At 36.0% G+C, this 21,491-nt stretch overlaps 3 protein-coding genes across 3 annotated transcripts; 1 reads left to right on the top strand and 2 right to left on the bottom strand.

Moving 5' to 3' along the window:
• Positions 1–743: 743 nt before the first annotated feature.
• Positions 744–2,769, bottom strand: LOC125220730 (dehydration-responsive element-binding protein 2C-like). Its single transcript, XM_048122880.2, has 2 exons — positions 2,562–2,769; positions 744–2,039 (listed from the first exon to the last, which is right to left on the bottom strand). The coding sequence occupies exon 2, from the start codon at positions 2,027–2,029 to the stop codon at positions 1,082–1,084; it is 948 nt and encodes a 315-aa protein (XP_047978837.1). The 5' UTR covers positions 2,030–2,039; positions 2,562–2,769; the 3' UTR covers positions 744–1,081.
• A 6,040-nt stretch (positions 2,770–8,809) lies between these two features.
• Positions 8,810–11,260, bottom strand: LOC125220712 (laccase-12-like). The gene is made up of 6 exons (XM_048122864.2): positions 11,073–11,260; positions 10,844–10,995; positions 10,515–10,759; positions 10,303–10,431; positions 9,277–10,233; positions 8,810–9,195 (listed from the first exon to the last, which is right to left on the bottom strand). Exons 1-6 carry the CDS (start codon positions 11,181–11,183, stop codon positions 9,065–9,067), a joined length of 1,725 nt encoding a protein of 574 aa, XP_047978821.1. The 5' UTR covers positions 11,184–11,260; the 3' UTR covers positions 8,810–9,064.
• A 5,574-nt stretch (positions 11,261–16,834) lies between these two features.
• LOC148931375 (disease resistance protein RGA2-like) lies at positions 16,835–21,437 on the top strand. The gene is made up of 3 exons (XM_089065766.1): positions 16,835–20,227; positions 20,564–20,681; positions 21,181–21,437. The coding sequence occupies exon 1, from the start codon at positions 16,882–16,884 to the stop codon at positions 20,200–20,202; it is 3,321 nt and encodes a 1,106-aa protein (XP_088921892.1). The 5' UTR covers positions 16,835–16,881; the 3' UTR covers positions 20,203–20,227; positions 20,564–20,681; positions 21,181–21,437.
• The last annotated feature ends 54 nt before the right edge of the window (positions 21,438–21,491 follow it).

Raw genomic sequence — 21,491 nt, 5'->3', positions numbered from 1 at the left:
AACATATGAGACGGAATTATAACTATTGCTATATATCAGGGATAAAATTGAATTATAATAGAATTGATAAATTTCAAAATTTAAAATTCGTATATATCATAAATTGTTAGTCATTAGCACAATCAAACATATAAGCTCATTGAGATTGACAAAATAATTATACAAACGGCTTAAAATTAGAAACAACTTTTTTTAAACACCACATTGAGTAATAACTAGCTTACAAATACTTAGTATTCTTTTAGTTTCATTTCTTCCTAAATTACCAACTCTTGACAAATTACAAATTATTAGCACCTCTTTAAACATTTTTCAGAATAGTTAAATGCAATTGAAGCCCACAAAAAAACATGTAACTGTATAAGGAGATCCAAACCACATCCACAAAACTTAGTCACACAACTAACAAAGCAGAGCACACACCGATACCCGATTTTAACCGGACACGCGGTTCGACCCAAAGCCGAACCGTGACTAAACTATTACCGCGCTCTCGATTCCACAGGCCGGTAACAGTTCAATCCTAAAACCGGAACCATCAATTCACGTTCCAAACCAAAACCGGTCTCATCCTTCAAGCCCGATCACGGTTCAACTGTTTACCTAACCAAAACCGGCGGTTTCTAAACCATGAATATCACTAGAGTCTATGACAGTCTATCACCACAATAACAATAAGACTCAACAAGAAGTAATCTTGCCAAATGGCAATATTTCTACTCAAAACACAAGTCACACAGATATAATAGTATAAAGTTTCACTATAGCAAACAGAATGTACAGAACAAAATCTCTAAACCTACTTCACTCAAGAGTCTCAGCAGCTTCTCCCTCACATTCAAAACTTTTGGAGAAACATCCTATTGTTATCACAACCAAACCCTCACAACAAGAAAACAAAAAAAATTAATTTGTTAGTATGAAATGGATACACAAACTTGCTGAGGGTAGAAGCAAGCTGGGGCCAAAAAAGTTTTCTGTTAATATACTGGGAAACACCCACACAACTCAAAGGTCCAGCCTTTAAAGAACACAATGTATATATCTATCTTTACTTTTCAAGACCATCCGCTTAAACGCTTCACATGGCCAAGTCCGAATCCAAATCTAACAATAGATCAGTCAGCAAGAGATCATAGTCCTCCTGCCTCCCGGGCTTCAGGAAGTCGAGACCGTAATCACCCCCGGAACCCGCCTGCTGCTCGTGATGTATAGGACCGTCCATTTGACCTCCATTCGCACCATACCCGGCCTGGCCTCCGTACAATCCTGAAGTGCTGTACGGGCCGTTTTCCAGAGAAGAGAGCAGCTCTTCCACGTCAAACATCTCGTCGAATGAGAATTCCTCGGCATTAGGTGGTCTATCAGCCGCACTACCGAAAGAAGCCTCGGATTCTTGCTTAACCTCCTCCTTCGCGTCCTCCTCCCTTCCCGGGGCAACTTCCACCACTTCCTCCTTGATTGCACTCATGGGGGTGCTAGCATCATTCAGTCTACTTTGGTCCGTCTTCACATTAGGTAATTCAAGCTTCTGCAAACCCCCATTGCAACAGACCTCGGACACGCTAGAGTTTGTGGATTCACACGACGAAACAGTCGTCCCTGAAGCCGATGAACTATATCCCGGGAAGTTAAGCCGAGCACAGGGTCCATACATTGCCTTGGCCGCCTCATCGTAAGCATGTGCAGCTTCCACCGCTGTGCCAAAGGTACCTAGCCATAACCTGCTCCCCCGGTGAGGCTCCCGGATCTCGGCCACCCATTTACCCCATGTCCTCTGCCTAACCCCTCTGTAATTGCACAAACTATTATCAGGTCCACCTTTCCCTTTCATACACCCCTTCTTCGATCCCTTGGCAGGCGCCTTAAGCGCGGGTTTATCATCATCGAGCTTGGTGTTGTATTCCTTCCACTTCTCAAGAACCTCTGTTACACTCTTGGTTCCGCCCTTGCGGCTTCTTGATTTCCTCTTTCTATTGAAGTCAAGGGGCTGGGATATCACATTCACTTCCTGATTTAACAAGGCCATTCCTCTGTTCCTGTAGAATAACAAGAAACCTAGTTAGATCACAAATTCAAAGACGCAACCACAAGTAGAAAACTAAATCAGCATCCACAATCACGAATTAAAGCAAACTAAAGAGTGAAGGCATGAAACAAAACCTATAAAAAGTTAGGTAATTGCATATTTGAGAGACTAGTAGAAATTTCTAGGAAAGCCCCAAATTGCTTTTCTCCTCCCCAAGTATAACCAAAAGTAAAACCTAATTAAATAAGGATAAAAAGATCCATCCACATCCGAACCAAAAATATCCAATTAAACAAGAAAAGAGACAGAGAAAATGAAAAAAAAAATGAATAATTGACTAAAATCAGCCGAAATGAACAAGAACACCAGGCGTTGATTTCAAATCACAAACTCAGAATCAGAAAACAGAGCAAATACACAAATTTCAAAACAGTATCACTCAATAACAACACAAATCAACTATATGATTCACAAAACGCAAAAAAAATAAACTACAAACAAAATCCCCAAATCGGAGACCAATTCAACGCACCTCTGAACAATTTCCCCCGAAAATGGAACCAATTCCACAGTCTCCACCGCGATTTCTTCCAAAAATCCTCTTTTTTCAGTAGCTTCTCCCGAGCTGACGCCGATTAAGTGCAGAAATTAATTTATCAGATCGATTTCAGTGTTCGATTTTGTGAGAATTTGTGATCTTTCAGTTTTCAGTGAGCCAAGAAGAAAAAATCTCCGTGGTAGAACAGCAGGCTGCGTATTTATAGCATTCTCTAGATATTTCCGCGTGAATAAAATATTCTAAAATATCGATATTATTTTATTGTGGTTCACGGATGACGTGGTGGACCGGACACCGCGTATCGAGACACGTGTCGCGTGAAGGTTCCCGAACCACATTTTGGTGTACATTTTTTAATTTTTTTTATTTAGAATTTTTTTTTGGAGGGAGGGTTTGGTTGGCTGCTGCGCCGCGTACTGTAGTTGCTTGAGAGCTAAGCAATCGATTGGCTAGTGCCTTCCACAGCTTAATCCCATCTGTTTAATTTATTGTTGTTGCGTTTTGGCCTCGAAGTTGTGGTTAATCTCAGTTTTGCCACTGGCTTTACATGTAAAAATCTTGTTTTGGTAATAATGTAATGTCTGCCAATAGGAGTTCCGGACACTTCTGCACATTTATTTTATAAAAATAATAATAAATATTCTCTCTGTTTCATAAAAATTGAGTTGTATTCTTTTTTAATCCGTCCCAACAAAATTAAGGCATTTCATTTTTTAATAAAAGATAAAACATTTAATCACTTTTACTTTATTCCATCATTTATTTACTCTCTCTTATCTTTCCTACTTTTTTCATCTCTCATATTTATTTAATATAAATTCTTAATCTCCGTACTCAAAAAATTTGTCTCATATTTTATGGGACGGAGGGAGTAGTTAAAGTAGAAAAATAATAAAATAAGAGAGAAAATAATTTTGACAAGAATAATTTTGATAAGAGTCTTCTCAATATTATTCTCTCTCTTACTAAATTATTCCTCTACTTTAACTATTTGTATTATTTTTATAAAATGAATGTGCAAAAGTGATCGGGATCCTAATGTCAGACGGATGGAGTAATGTTTTTTTGGTTATTTTGAAATCAAAATTTGTTATGGTAATAATGTGTGGGAATACATCGAATGAATAAAATAACTATATTTGTAGCGGAAATTAATTGTAATAAGAAATTATGTTATATTATTTGAATTTAGCCATGAATAGGATTGATTGAATAAGTGAGATGAACCAAGCATAGATCTCCACTATTTAATACTTGAAATCATTTAAAATATTTGCAATAATTTTTTTTAAATATCTCTCTTACTTGGTATGTTGACGTAATTTATGCTAATGTAGTTTTTAATCCCAAAAAATAGTTTTTTTTTATTTTCTTTTAAAAATAACCCTTTTATTAATTCAAATTATTTTGATTTTAGTTTTGATAATATAATACTAATATGTTGCAAAGATAATACTATGTGAAACTTTAAAAGGGGCAAATTAAATTCATTAAACATATTTTTTGAAAACATTGCATTCATATAAAAAATTTATGAGAAAAGAAAATAGCATATCTTATGTGATTATTAGATCAATAATCTCTTTTAAGATTTTTTTTTTTAACTTTTTTGCTCGGATAATAATTGTGATTGAAAGATGTGCTTTGAGAATTAAATTATATTTTCCATAAATATTCATTGAAAAATAAAAGATAATACGTTGATGTATATCAAGTAAACATATTTCTTCACTTGTTAAATTAGTGGAATAAATGCTCTCTAGTCTCTACCTTCCCACATACTTTGAGTATATGTTTATTATTGTTGTTAATTTATAATTATTTGTTTTATTTTTTTTATTATAACCAAAATTATATCACATAGTATTTCACTAACATTTTAAGAACATATCTTAAAATTGTGCCCATATTAAATGAGATAATTTATCAGATAGAGTATTGTAGTATATCATTATACTATCTTCGTGGCCACATAAAAATAGTGCTACATACGTCCCTCAAAGTTTATCACATTTTCAGATTTCCGTATGTCCTACAAAATTTATTACGTTTCACTTTTTACCAGTTTTGATTTTTCGTATGTCCTACAAAATTTATTACGTTTCACTTTTTGCCAGTTTTGATTGTAGACTTCACATTCCACTAGTTTATTCTCATTCATATTTTATTATAAAACCAATACTTTAAAAGTAGGACTTACATTTAACCAACTTTTTCAACCTACTTTCCGTTATACTCCCTCCGTCCCCGATTAGGAGTCACACTTTGATCGGATACGGATTTTAAGAAAGTAAGAAAAAATTGATTGAAAAAGTTAGTGGAATGTGGGGACCTACTATTTTATATTGGTTTTATAATAAAATGTGAATGAAGTGATTTAGTGGAATGTGTGACCTATTGGGGACGGACCGAAATGGAAAAGTGTGACTCTTAATCGAGGACGAAAGGAGTATTTCTTAAAACTCATGTCCGATCAAACTGCAAAATTTAGGAAACGGAGGAAGTATGTCACTTTTTACTTTATGATCTCTTCACTGAACTTACAAAATAAAATTATATAAAATCACTTGACAAATAAGAAATGCTCTAAATAGAGAGTATTTCGCATTTCAATTTTAATAAATTTATTTCATTTTTCCACATATTTTTTTAAAAGTATAACTCATTGCAAAATAGGATGTGACAATGTGTAAACGTAGGCGAATTCTGCAAAACAGAAACGGAATTGAGTGGAAATTGAGAGTGAGATCTAGAGACATCAAGAAAGCGGCGGAATGACATCAAGCCTTTTGCCCTATGGATAGCGTGGGACCCGCATCACAGACATGGCACTCGGACACAAGTTGTGGAGGACTGCATGCGCGCCACGTGTCAGCCTCCCACACATGCAAAGCAAGCTGGTGACGTCACCACTTACGAATCTAGCGGAAGTCGCGAAATCCGACTCTTTTTTTTTCTCTCAAAAAGCGTAAGATGGTGACGTGACGACTTTGCAAGAAAGGAACACAAATTTGTGGTTTTGCTCCTTCGGTCATTCCAAGCAACTTCCACTTCCTTAGTTGAAGAGAGAATTCATTTATTAGTCTCTTTGTAGCAATAAAAATAACCCACTTCTCATTTTAATTTAGAGTGAACAACCTAAATAGTATCTGATTTTTCACTTTCGTACGTAAATGATACTTAATCTTTATTTTATATCATTTTTGGTATCTATAAATCACATTTTTGGTACCTGATGTAATTTTCTTCCCAAAATACCTTTTAAACAAATACATTTAAGTATATTTGAATGATATTTATGTACAAAAGTGAAAGATCAGATACCATTTATGTAGTTCACTCTTTAATTTATCTTAATCAAGATGATCTATTACCTAAAACTGGTACTGAATATATTCTCATTTTATGATTTTGGTCCTATACTTTATCTTCTGAATGTTTGCATCTTGAACATTTCAACTCGGATCATAATTAGTCATACACTAATAATTTCGTCAACATTTTTAAACGGCTTTAACCCGATTCTGACCGATTTTGATAGTTTTAACAGTCTCATTTGGGTTAAAACCGTTTAATAAATCGGTAAAAATTGGGTTAAAAAAGTTTAAAAAATGACGGAATTGTTAGTGTATGATCAATTGTGATCTAAGTTGAAATATTCAGGATGCAAAAGTTCAAAAGATGACGTATAGAACCAAAATCATAAAATGAGCATATGTTCAGGACCAGTTTTGATCTTTACTCTTTTCTCTATATTACTTTACTTTTTCCACTTAACATTCAGAATAAAATTGCATAAAATTTTGTATCACACAAAAAATGAGTCATCTCATTGAGGACGGATCTCACCCTAAAAATAGTGTTGTTAGTGGAAAATAGTGATGGATTATAGTACTCCATAAATAAGTAAATAAAATATTGATTTATTAAAGGCGATTGTTATGAAATAGTAATGTTTGGAAATTGAATGATTTAGATGATCGTACTAAAATGATAAAATATAATAAATTTATTATGAACGGACTGTTGAATTATTAATTTGCATTGGTGGGCTATATTTGATTTATTTTTATGATTGGATTTTTGTTATTATTCATTATGGAAGCAGCCTTAGCCTTCAAGTATTTGAAGGGAGCCTTAGCCTTCAAGTACTACTCCACTAAATTATGTTTCTTCCTAGAAAGTGTGAACTTAAACAATTTGATTATATCTAACAAAAATATGGTTGCTCAAACTGTAAACTATCCACAGCGCCAATTTATAGCCAAATGAATCACTATATATACTTTACACATGTATCGAATTCGCAAATTTTGACAAATAAATGAATCACTATATATTATATGAGTTGTATTCGCAAATGTGTCAACTTTAAATAAGGATAATTGGTGTATATATTTTGAAAGTTTAGTTAAACTCTGTTTTTGTATATAAGCTTTACATATGTATTTAAATTATGGAATTATTGATTTGTTATAGTTATACAACTAGTCAAGATCATGATACTAATATCATTTAATGACTAATTTATATTATATTATTGGATATCATGTAAGCGGTGAAACAATGCCGTATTATACTAAATCAGATCTCTATTTGTTAAATTAAGATTATGTAAAAAAATAATAAAATGGAGGAAAACTTCATTTGTGAAAAGTTCATTTCCCTGTCTATAATATGATACTAGTGCAAAATGCAAATCAATAATAGGTTATGTTAGCACTAAAATCTTAATTGATCATAAAATCAAAACAAATAAACAATTAATTAATTTACACATATATTTTAAAGTTTAGGTTAAATAAGACTAATTAGACTGAAAAAATAGTATTACAAAAATTTACAGTTGATTTATTTTATTATGACACTTTTTGAGCTCTTGAACCACCAACACAACTACACAAGTAACACTTAAAAATCGATTAAACAAAATGAGTGTTGCGTTTCCACTTAAATAAGGCTTAACGTAATAATTGCAATTTTCCATAGTCATTTATGAATTATTTTATGTAATTGGTCGCAATATTGTTGGGTTGGGTTAATATTTACTTATATTTGGACTCAAAATATATTTCAAGAGTCCAAGCCCATGTTTAATTAGTAATTACTGTATGATTCCAAGCTTAGCTAAATTCATCCTTTTACAGTAATGAAACAGTTGAATTTTGCTTTCCAATAATCAAATTGGTTCCTCAACTGGCAATTTGATGTAGGAGTATTTAATTCGGGAAGAAGATTTTTTCATGTTTCAACGAAAGCGATCGATGATTCTCGAAGTTTCTTGAAGTGTTGGACTTGTTCAAGCCAAAACTGGTGTGCCGCCCGCTGTTGAATCAGTAGAGTAATTGATTCAATTCAGCTGATGTTTATTGGTTTCATTATTTTCCCCCAATTTATGACCTAATTTCGTGCTTGCGTAGCTTAGTCAAACAAAATTGAATGCAATTTTATTTCCTCATCTTATTGCTATGCGTTTTCTGAAATATGTGAATTGATTCTGAGCTAATCACCATTTTTTCCAGAATTTGTAACTGTTGCTGCATTTGCTTGATCATGTTTAGAGCATCCGCATCGCGTCACGATGCGGGCTCTATCTCGAGACGAGACCGCATCGAGACGGCGATGCGGCCTCCATCTCGTCTCGACGAGACGGGACATCTCGTCGCGTGTCGCGCGCGGAAGAGGCCGGCCTCGAGACAGCTCGCCACGCGCCTTGGCGACGTGGCGTGCTTCGGTTCGTGCGTGACTCCCACTAGCGGGCCCGCGAGTGGGCGTCGTTTATATCCGTTTAAAATGTTTGTTTTTTTGTTTTTTTTTAAATCAGGAAAATTCGAAAATAAAATAAATTAAAATATTGTAATTTTTAATTTTTGTAATTTTCAATATTGTAATAAAAATCGAAAATTAAAATTAAAAATACTCCATAGGATTTCAATTATGTATTTTTCGTATTTTCGGATGTTGTAATTTTTGTGGTTTTTAATGATTTAATGAATTATTAGTATTAACTTAATATTTCAATGAAATATTAATTGAATTTGTTGGAAATAAAAATAAAAAATGAAATTGAATGAATAGTTAAGGGATGAGATGATTAAGAGATGGAGGGATGTAGGTGTTGTCTTTTAGTTAAAAGTACAGTGAGGACCATGAATAGTGAAGAGATGAGACGGTTAAGAGACGGATAAGAGACATGATGCAGATGACCTTAGAGAGGAGGCTAGCTTGCAATGCAATATAATTATTGAATATTTGGGGAAAAAAGAACATACTTTTGAATAATGAAAAACGGTGCATCTATATGCCTAAGAACATGAGCTGATTAAGCTGAAAGGAACAAAAATAGTAGAAGATTTTGCCCCCAAATGTGGGGGGAAATAAACAACAATGGAACTCAATATGCTGCATCTTGAAAAATACTGGTTTTCCCTTCTTGCAGGGCTCAATAATCTGCTGTAGAAATCATTGCAGGTTAACTAGCAAGCCGGAAGATCTGCCGGAGCCGCCTCGAGCGTTTCCAGTTCGCCAATCCCGTTCTCGACTAGGAACGCCGTTGCTAGGCCCCAGCCGATGTGGACGTCCAAGTGACAGTGCAGCAGCCACACCCCTGTTTTCAGGTCAATTAGTATCTCATTGTGACTAATTCGTGTTAGTTATTTAGTTAGTTAGAGGTTTAGTCGAATCGAACCTGGATTATCTGCAACGAATCTGATCACGGTCCATCCACCAACGGGGAGACTAGCTGTGTTTCGTAGGGGAGGGTCTACGAGATTGAACTTGCTTGTGTCTCTGCTCGGGTTGAAGTTTCCGAAGCCTTCAGCGACTATGTAGAAGTCGTAGCCGTGGAGATGGATGGGGTGGTTTTCGGAAGTGAAGATGTTTGTTCCTTGTAGAACTACCTGTACTGTTTCCCCGTATCGCAGCTTGTAGAGTTTGGTCCCGGGGACGGGTTGCCAGAGGGAGCGGCTGACGTTCCCGGTGTAATCGAATGAGACGGGAGGGTTTGCAGGGAAGTCGGTAGTGAAGACGCCTTGTATCCGTTGCTGGTGTGCTTGAAGCAGGGAGTAGGAGGATGGCAGCACGAACGACACGTTGTTCATGCTGGCAGTGAATCGAGTCCCGTTCGGGCCCTGGCAGGTGCTGTTGCTGGCGCCGGGGGGGCAGTTTTTGAGGCCTAGTCCAGCGGTGAAGAAGAGGTTGTGATCGATCTTAGTTGGCACTTGGACTTTTCTCGGGCTTCGGAAGCTGGTTGTGAAGGCGGTGGCGGTGGCAGTGTCGTTGAAAGCCGGCATTGTCGGCATGACCGGCTTGATGGTGGAGCCTTTCGCGGGGCAGGGGGCGGATTTGTATTCTAGGATGGCTGTTGTTGTAGTGTTGTCGAATGGTGCGCCCTGAGCACTTGCGTAGGCTCGTGCTGCAATGTAGTATCGTGCGGGTGCCTGGTTGGCGGTGATTAGGACGTCGGTGGTCTGGCCTGGCCCTAGCATGAGGACATCGGTGGTGAAGGGCTTAACGTAGGAGGCATCGGCTCCAACCACCGTGAGCTTGTGATTGGCGACTTTGAAGAAGAGCTGCTGATTGAGAGCTGAATTGACTACTCTGAGAAGATTTGTCTCACCGGAGTCCACTGGAACGACTAGTGTATCTGCATCCGATGGAACGAATGTGTCATTTGTGAGGCATCGGAAACAGAAGCAAAGATTTGTAAACCAACCTTTGCTAGAGCAGTTGTACAGGTCTCCAGGCTGGCCGTTGATTGTGTAAGCATCGGAGACGTTGGGAGCAGCTCCTGTCCTCGTGGCTTGTCTCACGACAGCGATCGGATCAGCGTTCCACCATTCACCTGACCAACATTGACATCAGCCACAAACTGAGGTATTTTAAAAGACTCTGCTTTTGTTGTTTGCTAACTGAAATGCACATTACCGAGCAGAAGGGCAGTTTCGCGCGTTGGCTTCTGGAAGGGATACGAGTCCCCTGCTCTCGGGTGAATGATCAAAGCTCCATAGACCGTAGCTCTGAGCCACGAACTGTGAGCATGCCACCACAGAGTACCTTCTTGTCCTTGGATGGTGAATCGATACGTGTAGCTCCCTCCTGGTCTAATCGGGCATTGAGTCACAAATTCCGGCCCATCAGCCCATCCAGTCCTAATCTGCCTGACACCGTGCCTGCAATATAAACCGAGCCGGATCATTTTCACTACACGTTTTAGATTATTTCTTACTTCGTGCATGCAAATTTTAGGCATTTACCAGTGGATGGTAACGTTGTACTTAGCTCTGTTGACAACGTTAACCACTAGCGTATCGCCATTGTTCACTTCCAGCGTAGGCCCCGGGAACATCCCGTTAACAGTGATTGAGTTCTGAGTCTTGCACAGCCTCTTCACTGGAGTTGCTTGCACCTGTTTCACAAAAAAATAAACTTCACGAACAAATGTAGAGGATAACAACGCAAGAGTTAGGACGGCCAGAAACATACGACAAAATCATGGTAGTGGACTTTCGCATTCGTTTCCAGCACATTTCCGGTAGAGAGGAAAAGGAAAGCGAGTAAGACGAAACAGAAGCTGCTGTTTTTAACTCCTTCCATCTTCGTGTAGTACTGTCGATGGATGGTTGAAGAGGCGGTAAGAATGAGTATTCGGGTTGTTTGTGAGAGAGTGGGAGAGTGGGAATTGCTTATATATACAGAGGAATGGAAGAGAGAGGGTGGTTCTGAGGTAGGCAGATTAGGTTAAGATAGTAAGATTAGGGGCTATACGTAGTTCAACTTTGTTTAGTTGTTGCAACCACTGGTTGATCAAGAATCAAGAAATCTTCACTTATGCTTAATTTACAAGACTTGTTCTTGAGGTGGGAGGTTAATTAATTTTATTTATGACTATTTTTTCCCATTTTCTTTGGAAAAACATTCTCATTGGAATCTTCCTTTGTGTTTGTGGTGATATTTGATACTTTGCTCATGTCCATCTTTCCCACCCAACTATTGGAAGTAGTCAACCCAACATGCTCACACACACACACACATAAAAAGTTCAAGATATATATTTTGAGTGTGTGTATTGATGCAACACTCTTTGTGAGAGATACCAAGTCAACTAGGGTATGTTAGCTTATCTACATGTAGAAAAAAAAGAGTTTGATGAGGCTATGATTTAGTGATGGAATTATTGAATTAGTAAACCAAAACAAAATGACAAGTTGAATGCAAATATTTGTGTGTGGTTAAAGAATTGGAGTAGAAACCACAATTGATTACTTTTGAATGAACTTTCTTTCCTCAAGTTGGATCTTGTTCAAGTTATTTACACATGTTACACTACAAGAAAAATAAAGGTGGAATAGTGATATTAAAACAATGTGAACATACTTGGAAATTACTAAAAAGTATGGATTTAGTTAATTTGATTTATTGGTCTGGTTTTATTTTTTTGAAATATATATATCAAATTGATGATAAACAAAGGGAAATCTCAAATCTAATAATTAGTTGTCTATTTGAAGAGTGACTGATGAATGCAATGAACCGTAGCATTTAACATGGTCCAAAAATGATTAGTTCTTTGACAAAATAAAGCAACAACAACAACACACAGAATTAATAAAAGTAAACAAATAAATGAAAGATAATTAATTGTGGAGTGCCATTTTACATTCAAAAAATTCCAATAGCATTTTTATAAAAGGGATATTTGCATCTAATATCACGAAACTTTCAAAAAATTGGATTTTTCCCACGAACTTTAAAATTGGCAAATAATATCACGAACTTTACCCCGTGTTTGTTTTTTCCCACGAATGAAAAAATTCCCACAAATAATATTATGATACCGATTTTTTTTCGTAATTTCTCGACAACAATTTTGGAAGTTTCAAGTTTTTCAATTTTTGAAGATATTTTTTTTAAAGCACACCCTCCAAAATTGTTCTTCAATCTATTAAAATAACATGAATTTTTTCATTCGTGGGAAAAAACAAACACGGGATAAAGTTCGTGATATTATTTGCCAATTTTAAAGTTCGTGGGAAAAACCCAACTTTTTGAAAGTTACGTGATATTAGATGCCAATATCCCTTTATAAAATGCTAAAAAAATCAAGATTGGATATATATCTCGGAATAAATAATTAATTGTGGATTGCCATTTTACATCCAACAAATTCCAATAGCATTTTTATAAAATGCTAAAAAATCAAGATTGGATATATATCTCGGAATAAATTTAGAGACTAGCTAAAAACAGCTTTGTAAATAGTTGTATGTATTTCGCTTTTAGATATCATTTTCCGCAAGGATCTAATGGTTGAAATATTTTTCATTCTTACTAAATTTGTGAATACGCGATTGATATAAACTTACCTTGGCAAGTTTGGATAAAATTAGGATGCTCAAAAGTGTGAAAATGTGGCAAAATTTTCAATGGTAAGATGGTATTCATAATAAACTAATTTTAACTAATTTGTTCAACCAATAGAGACTCGTTTTTCAAAGAATCTTGGAGTTCTTTTTTAATAGCAATTAAAATTCAAGAACTATTGGTATTTCTCTCCATATGTCATCTCAAATGCAATAAAATGATAAATCAGGGGATTTAGCTTGTGTGTGTGTGTGTGTGTGTGTGTGTGTGTGTTTATAATTGTGTCGATTTTATTGAATTTTTTCCTATATATAAAATCCAACCCTCATGCTAAATATGTGGTGGTGGGGTACAAGTATTTTTCATATATTCTGTTATTGAAAAGTGAGCAAATTCTAGATAGATTACGTACGTTGAAGTATGATAGAGAATGGTATTGGACAAAGTCTGTTTTTTTGTTGATTAGGTGAGCTTAAAATAATATTGGGTGACAAAATAACTAGATGTTTGTTTAATTTAGTCTCCATCACAATTTAGTTAAGAGAATCCCATAACGACAAGTTAAATAGTGAAGGTAGGTAGCCTGTCCTATGTGAAAATATGTCTGACTTTTATGTTTCGTTTTCTTACTACCTCTCATAACAAATTATTACACACATTGACAATGCTATGCGCGCGCACATGTACATAAAATGGCGCAAGGAAGAGAGATGGGGCCATAGTAGATATTAGGGCTCGGTAAAGTATGAGGGTTAGGTTGTTACCGACTGATTTAAATAAGGATCCAATTTGTTAAGATCAAAGTCGAACACGACAGTTCTTAACCCGAACACGTATTTGAACCAATCTTTTGCAATCGTATTTGAACACGACACGAATTCGTTAGCTATATGATCACATTCATGTTGGCACGATACAAACTCGACAATGCACAACAACCATATGATAACGATATGAAACGATTAAAAAGTGTTGCGGTGGAGATATGTGCTTACAACGTGGTGATGGTGGCGGTGGCAGTGGCGGTGAAGATGTGGAATGGAGGAGCCACATGAAAAATTAGAAAATAAAAACATAATCGTAATAAAGTACTAGTCGTAATAAAATAAAGAATACAAATTAATTATATTATTAATAATATTCAATATTAATGGGTTATCGTAACATGGAAGTATCTTGTGATTATCGGATCAACCCAATAAGGACAAAAACATAAAGCTTGCATCAGTTCATTATTTTCGTGTGTATCTGTATCGGGTCGAAAATTCTCAAAATTCTAAAGGAACTTCATCATCAAATGGCTGAAAATAGTTTTTACAATAGCAAAAGTTTTAGTGGATTGTGAGAGGCAGCAAGGGCAACTGTACATTTCAGCACAACAGAGAATCCACACCGAGACTAGAGAGGGTACGCAGGTAGGAATTCAATGAGAAATGAGAAAGACTAACAAATAAAACAACACACTTAAATTAACAAACACATAAAAATAAAATTTTTGCTCGTAATGTTATTCGAATTAGGTTATGCATCATCCAACAAATATACTATTTTAAAGTTAGATTAGTTATATACCTTGTCGGATGTCCCAAAGAGACTTTTGTAATTTTATGTACTTTATAAAAATAGAAGTTTTATTCAAGAACAATATGCATTAGGGAGGACACGTATTTAACTAATTTAATTGTTTATCATAACTATTGGCGATTCATATGTCACTCCTATCTTTGTCATGTTAAATTAAGGTGTCTATTTTCTGTATTAAGATAATAGTGTAACCAATCATCAGTCCACGTGGTATTTATTTGGATCTATCTACGTATTAATTAGTACTATAAAACAATGTTCATTTATGACATTTAATTTTATTCATCTCCTTTTTTCTCAAAACTATTTTGGCGGCCAATTTTCTTCGAACAATTTTAACAAAATTAATGACATAACATTTAGTACCCCATTTGTATCCACCGTTGTTAATTTATGTAGAAATACTATAAACAATTATTATAAAGAATTGAGTGGTGGATATACATATTTATGTAATTAATTAATTAGAAAACCCCCATTAAGTCACATTGAACGAAAGCAAATAAAGTACTTTGAAGATTTAGATGGTTGAACAAGAAAAGGAGAATATGAACAAAGTTGGTAAGTTTGTTGCTGACTTTGCATGAAGCTTCAAACACACAATAAAATTAATGCATCGAAATCAAGTCGTTAAGGTAAAGTGGGAAGAAGAAAATTTAAAATTGACATAATAACAACTAAATACAATCAATAATAATTAATGCAATTGTAGAAATTAATTGATTGATTATTCAACTAGTTACCAATCACCACTTTGAGATGTAATGTTTCGTAAAGCTCTTGACCGACAAAGATATATGGTCTATTTTATTCTTACCAAAGGAAGTTGCTTTCTTAAGTCGTTAGATACTATTTCAAAATTTCAACCACCATTAGGAATAGAGATACCTAGCTAGAATAGTTTAATTGGATTGAAATCAGTGGTTCATTAATCCGAATTTTGGATTTGAGAGATTAAATGAATGGATGGGATGAATGATTTTTCACGTTGAACAATATTCCTTCCATACATAATAAAATTTCTTATTAAATCAAAAAATGAATATCTATTAATGAAATCACATTTCACTGTAATTATTCTCTTATTCAACTAACTCATCCTAGATAAAATTATTATAAAACTAATATATTCTCCTTGTCTATAGAAATAGACACTTTGAGGACGACATACGTTTTAATGCGTAATTGAGAAAATAAGAGAAAAATGAGAAAATATAGTTGAAATAACATTAGTGGATGATATGGTCCATAAATGGTAACAATAAGAGAGTACTGAAAGGTTTTCATGAATGGATATGAATTATTTTTATGTGACGCACTAAAAAGGAGACAGTGTCTATTTTTATGAGACGAAATAATATCAATGTTCTATGAACTTTTTCCACCAATTTTTCTGTACACTTTAAAAAATTCATGCCGAGTAGAAAAATGCACCGTGAACGAAAATATTACTACAATTTAATGTAGGCAATAACAATGAATTTTTAAATACTACTCCCTCCGACCCACAAAAGATGTCACATTTCCCTTTTTTGGAAAAAGTTCTCTCTCACATTAATATAAAAATGATATTTTCTCTCTTCATTTAACACACAAAACAAAACCTTCTAAAATCCCGTGCCGCCCCACAAGTGTGACATCTTTTGTGGGACGGAGGGAGTATCTTTTAATGATAATATCTATACAAAGAGATAAATCCTGTTGATTGCCTGATTGGTATGTACGTTACTAGAAAATACTCCATCCGTCCTAAGATAAGTGACCACAAACTTTTCGACACGAGATTTAAGGAAATGAGATTTTGTTAGTAAAGTGGAAAATGAATAAAGTAAGAGAGATAATAAAGTAGAGAGAAAAAGTAAGAGAGGGTATCAAAAAAAGGAAATGAGTCACTTATCTTGAAACATCCCAAAAAGGAATACGAGTCACTTACTTGCGACGGAGGGAGTATATAAGACACTCCCTACAAGGCCCAATCCATTTAAGGCCCATGTGTGAAGAATCAAATCTAATTAAGTGAAAGAAAAACCAAACTCACAAACACAAATTTTATATTTCATGAAGCTTTTGGGCATGTCTAACTTTAATTCTTAAAAGGTTTAATCCTATTTCCTTCGCTAAATATAAAATGAGGAAGTTTAATTGAGATCCAGCCAAAATAAACAGGCCCAAAGTTAAAAAAAAAAAAAAGCCTAATCTTTCCATTAAACAATTTCGAATTCAAACAAAATTTCCAAGGACAAAAGTAGCTCAAACACAATTAATGACAGTGTGGTGGGTAAGGATCATAAGACCGCAGGGCAGAAGATAAACCATTTCCTCTCTCTAGATCTCTCTCTGCAAAACCATGGAAGGAGCGTCTTCAGCAGCCATTGAAGTTCTTGTTCAAAACCTCATCAACCTTTTCAAGGATGAGTACTCTCTGCTTCGAGGTCTCGACAAAGATGCTCAACATCTGCAGAGGACTTTGGAGACGATTCAAGCCTACTTGAATGATGCTGAGAAGAAATCCATCACCCAAGCTTCTGCCAAGATTTGGTTGAGGGACCTTGAAGCCGTGGCTTTCGATGCTGACAACGTCTTGGATGAACTCAGCTATCATCTTCTCCACAAAAAAGTGAAGAAAATGAAGACTCCCAAAGCCAAGGATAAGGTACTATCATGCTTCTCATCCTTTAATGGCATTTTGCGTCGGCGTGATATGGCTCACACAATTAAACAAATCAATTCGGATTTCGAGTGTATGAACAAAAGAGTATTAAATCTTGGCCTTCAAAGCATGGTTGTGAATGCACCTGCTGCTGTTGCTCATACTTCCATCGAGACGGATTCGTTCAGTCTTGATCCAATCTTTGTTGGGAGAGATGACGATGTGCCTAAACTAGTTGACATGCTCACCCAAACCCGCCCAAAGGAAAGGATCTTCTCCATCCTTGATCTTGTGGGAATGGGGGGTTTGGGGAAGACTACATTGGCTTGGAAAGTATTTAATCATGAAAGAGTAAAGGCTCGATTCGGATCACATATTTGGATTCATGTTTCTCAAACTTTTGATCTAGTTAGCCTTTTCAACAAAATACTTTGTAAGTTGACTAAAAAGACTAGTGATGGAGTTGAGAGCAGAGATAATATCTTAGAAAAGCTTCAAGAAGCTCTCAAGGGCAAAACATATCTTCTTGTTCTTGATGATATATGGAATGATGATGTTATGAAATGGGAAGACTTTATAAACTCCATAATGGGAGTTACTTCTACAAAGGGTAATGGCATTATCATCACTACTAGGAGTCAAAAGGTTGCTTCAGTTGTTAACTCATTTCATATTCATCTTTTGAATGGCTTATCAAATGAAGATTGTTGGTCCATAATCAAAGCCAAAACTTTTGATGAAAATGGTGAAGTTCCATCGGGATTCGAGATGATTGGAAGAAAGATTGCTAAAAGATGTCAGGGTTTGCCATTAGCTAGCAATGTAGTTGGGGGAGTGCTTTGTGGTAAGTCAGAAGAAGAGTGGCGCTTCATCAATGAAAATTGGCTTTCAGATGGTGAAGGAGGTGATAATATCTCAAAAATATTGAAAATGAGCTTTGATCACCTATCATCACCGTCGCTCAAGAAGTGCTTCGCGTTTTGTTCAGTTTTCCCCAAAGGTTGGGAAATTGAGAAGGATGAGTTGATTGAACTATGGATGGCAGAAGGGTTTCTTCAACCAAGCCAAAGAGATGACATGGAGTATGTAGGCAACATGTTTTTTAATGTGCTTCTACAAAACTCTTTATTGCAAGTGGCATATAAAGATGATTATGGAAATGTTTCAGAGTGTGTGATGCATGATCTTGTGCATGATCTTGCATCTTCTACCTTAGCCAATAATGAAGATGGCGGCACTCCATTTCGCTACATGTTTCTCAACGAAGAATCAAGTCCTATTCCGGAAAAAGTGGCTAAGCATTTGCGTACATTATTCTTGGAATGTGAAACTTCTGGTACGAAGTTGTCAGACTTTGAATGTTTGCATAATCTTACACTTTTCGATTCTCATTGTGATGAGTTGCCGAATTCAGTTAGAAAAATGATACATTTGAGAAATCTGAATATTTCAAATACATGGATTGAAAAGTTGCCCAAGTGGATTGGTGAACTCCATCAACTGCAAACATTAAGAGTAGAAATATGGACTACGAAGAAACTACCAAGTACGTTGAAGTACATGTTTAACTTAAGGCATCTTTATATTGATTCTAATACAATGTTGCCAGCGGAGATTGGGAGATTGACTAATCTCCAAACACTACCTCAGTTCAGAGTGGGCAAAGAGAAAGGCTACCAAATTGAAGAGCTCGGAAGTTTGAAGAATCTCAAAGGATCACTAGTGATTCATAATCTGGAGAATGTGCGTGATAAGGAAGAGGCTCTAAAAGCAAATATGTTTCAGAAGCCAAACTTATTTGATTTGGTGTTTGAATGGGATGATGGTAGAGAAGATGAAAGAAACGATGAGAGTATATGGGAAGGCCTCCAACCTCATTCAAATCTGAAAGGGTTGAAGATTTCAGGATTCAAAGGAAGAAGATTTCCAACATGGACTAAGAAGATGGCAGTACGTGATGAGCCTCAAGACTCTTGGGTACCGCTTACCAATTTGATTGAAATAACACTCTCCAATTTCTCAGAAATTGAGGAAATCCCAACGCTGGAGCACTTGCATAATCTTAAGTCTCTTTCTTTGTATGGATTGAAGAAGGTGAGGCTCATAAATGCTTCATTCTATCGTTTAACGTCACTCAAAATAGAAGAATTAGAGGCATTGGAATGTCTGCCAGAATGGTTATTCCTTAACAATCAAAATCTCTCATATTTGAACATATCAAAATGCCGTGTGCTGAAAGAATTACCAGATGGCTTGGACACCCTCAATTCTCTGGAGTATTTGTATATTTGGGATTGTGAAAATATGAAGTCGATTGGGAATCCAAGTTGTGGAGCACGGCAATCACAAGGGATCCTTCGTAGGCTGAACATTCAAAGGTGTGGAGAGCTGATGGAATTGCCATGTCAAATGCTAGAGTGGTGGGCCCCTACAATTGAGGATCTTGTATTGGAAGGATTAAGGAGCCTAATGAATCTACCAATGCTAATTGACTGCCTTGCTAAATCATCTACTCGTTTCACACAATTGAGAATCAAAGGTGTTCCTAAATTGATGGCGGCTAGTATTGGTAGTGCTAGTGTTGAGAGTTGGGATCTTAGCAGCTTGGACTTTTTAAGCATAGATGTGAGTGTGGAATGGTCAAGAGAGGATAGTGTTGGCATTGCAGAGACTGTGGAAGGGATGCTGCGAGGATGCTGCAACTCACTTACCAGCTTATATTTTCAGGGGGTGGAAAATTGGGAGTGGCTGCCCCAATCAATTCAACATCTCACCTCTGTTTCTGTATTAAGCTTGCAGAATATAGGAGTAGAAGAATTTCCCCAATGGTTGGGGAACCTCTCATCTCTAACAGAGTTATATCTAAAGAGTTGCAACAAGTTGAAGCGTCTGTCTTCTGTTGATGCAATGAAGCACCTCACTGAATTTAAACGGTTATATATTAGCAATTGCCCAGAACTACGCATTGATTTGGAGTGGCGCAACCACCATCCCCATCTCAACATCGTGGTCAATTGAACTACCCGTTTGAATGTTGTAGCAAGTAAGAATCATTTTCTTTTCATATACCGTTTAGGAAAATATTTTATTGAAGCAATGGAATGCTCTCTGTTTTTTTCATTGTGCTGTGCACCTATTGTCTTCATTATTTTCTTTCATGAAACTTTATTGATATGGAGAATCATAAATGAGACAAATTATGTTTGTTGGACAAAAAATCATGTAATTGTATTGCTATAATTTCCTCTCCTCCAAACATGAAAGAAAGGGATAACCTTCATTTCCTATACTCTATTTTCCTTGATAATTGAAAACAGTTTCTTCATTTTGTGAGTAGTAAACATATATTGATAATATATGATTTTTGTTCCGTGTGCAGTTTCTATGAAACTCAGAACTTCAATAGACTGATGTTGTCGCCATCAGCATCGTCGTCGTTGTCGCCATCAGCATCGTCGTCGTCGTCGTCACCGTTACAAAGGTGCTAATGACTTGAGGTCCGTGATCTTCTAAATCTTAATGTTTTCGAACTCTGCTAGCTGTAAATTTTTCACCTTGTGCTGTGCACCGTTTTCTTCATTGTTTTCTTTCATGAAACTTTGCTAATATTGAGAATCATAACTGAGACTGATACAGATTTTTAGCCGGTTTAGAAGAGAATAATTCGGCATAAATCCTGTGCCGCTCAAGGAAGGGGTCATCCCTTCCTTGGGACGAAGGGAGTACATTTTTGGGGAAGATAAAACTAACATGACATAGAACAAGATCAAAATTTTTCCAATGCTTTTACTTGTATTACCAAAACTACGAAATTTTGAAAATATTATGACAGAATTCCAACATATAAAAAAGTTCTTCAAATTCAAAATTTGTTGAAACTTCTAACATAAGAAATGATGACTTGTGAGAAGAGTTAATGGTCGTTTCACCCCTTAGGTTTCATGAACTTATGGTACATGCTTTTAGACTCAAATTGGTTGTAAATTCTCATCACAGGTCGCGAATTGAGGTGAAAACAGAGCTCGGACGATGTTAGAGACAAGAATGGAGTCAAAAGAAGACAATACGGCTCACGTGGCTCGTGCATTTGGTGAGCAATACACATGGCCCGTGTATGTGGTGCGAATTGGAGTCGGAACACCCCATTTGGTTAATTGGGATGTCACAATGTTCCTCACAGTCTAGTACAGAGGGGGCCAGAACATTACACTTGACCATGAGAATTGTTGTTAGGGTTGATTTAGAATTTTTTATTTGAGAGTGTTACAAATAATTACAACGACTTTGAAACTCGAATTATGAGTAGT

Source organism: Salvia hispanica, chromosome 2 (assembly GCF_029641045.1).
Source record: "Salvia hispanica isolate PSC_SH4W2 chromosome 2, Shi_PSC_v1, whole genome shotgun sequence".
NCBI lineage: Eukaryota > Viridiplantae > Streptophyta > Magnoliopsida > Lamiales > Lamiaceae > Salvia > Salvia hispanica.
The sequence above is the reverse complement of the archived record's forward strand: the minus strand, read 5'-3'. Positions and strand labels throughout refer to the sequence as shown.

What these genes read in the sequence shown, in the direction of transcription:
- LOC125220730 (XM_048122880.2), bottom strand. Translation starts at nt 2,029, where the DNA reads ATGGCCTTGTTAAATCAGGAAGTGAATGTGATATCCCAGCCCCTTGAC.
- LOC148931375 (XM_089065766.1), top strand. Translation starts at nt 16,882, where the DNA reads ATGGAAGGAGCGTCTTCAGCAGCCATTGAAGTTCTTGTTCAAAACCTC.
- LOC125220712 (XM_048122864.2), bottom strand. Translation starts at nt 11,183, where the DNA reads ATGGAAGGAGTTAAAAACAGCAGCTTCTGTTTCGTCTTACTCGCTTTC. An exon ending in TACAACGTTACCATCCACTG is followed by an intron (nt 10,760 to 10,843) that starts GTAAATGCCTAA and finishes TTTATATTGCAG; the next exon opens with GCACGGTGTCAGGCAGATTA. An exon ending in CGAAACTGCCCTTCTGCTCG is followed by an intron (nt 10,432 to 10,514) that starts GTAATGTGCATT and finishes AATGTTGGTCAG; the next exon opens with GTGAATGGTGGAACGCTGAT.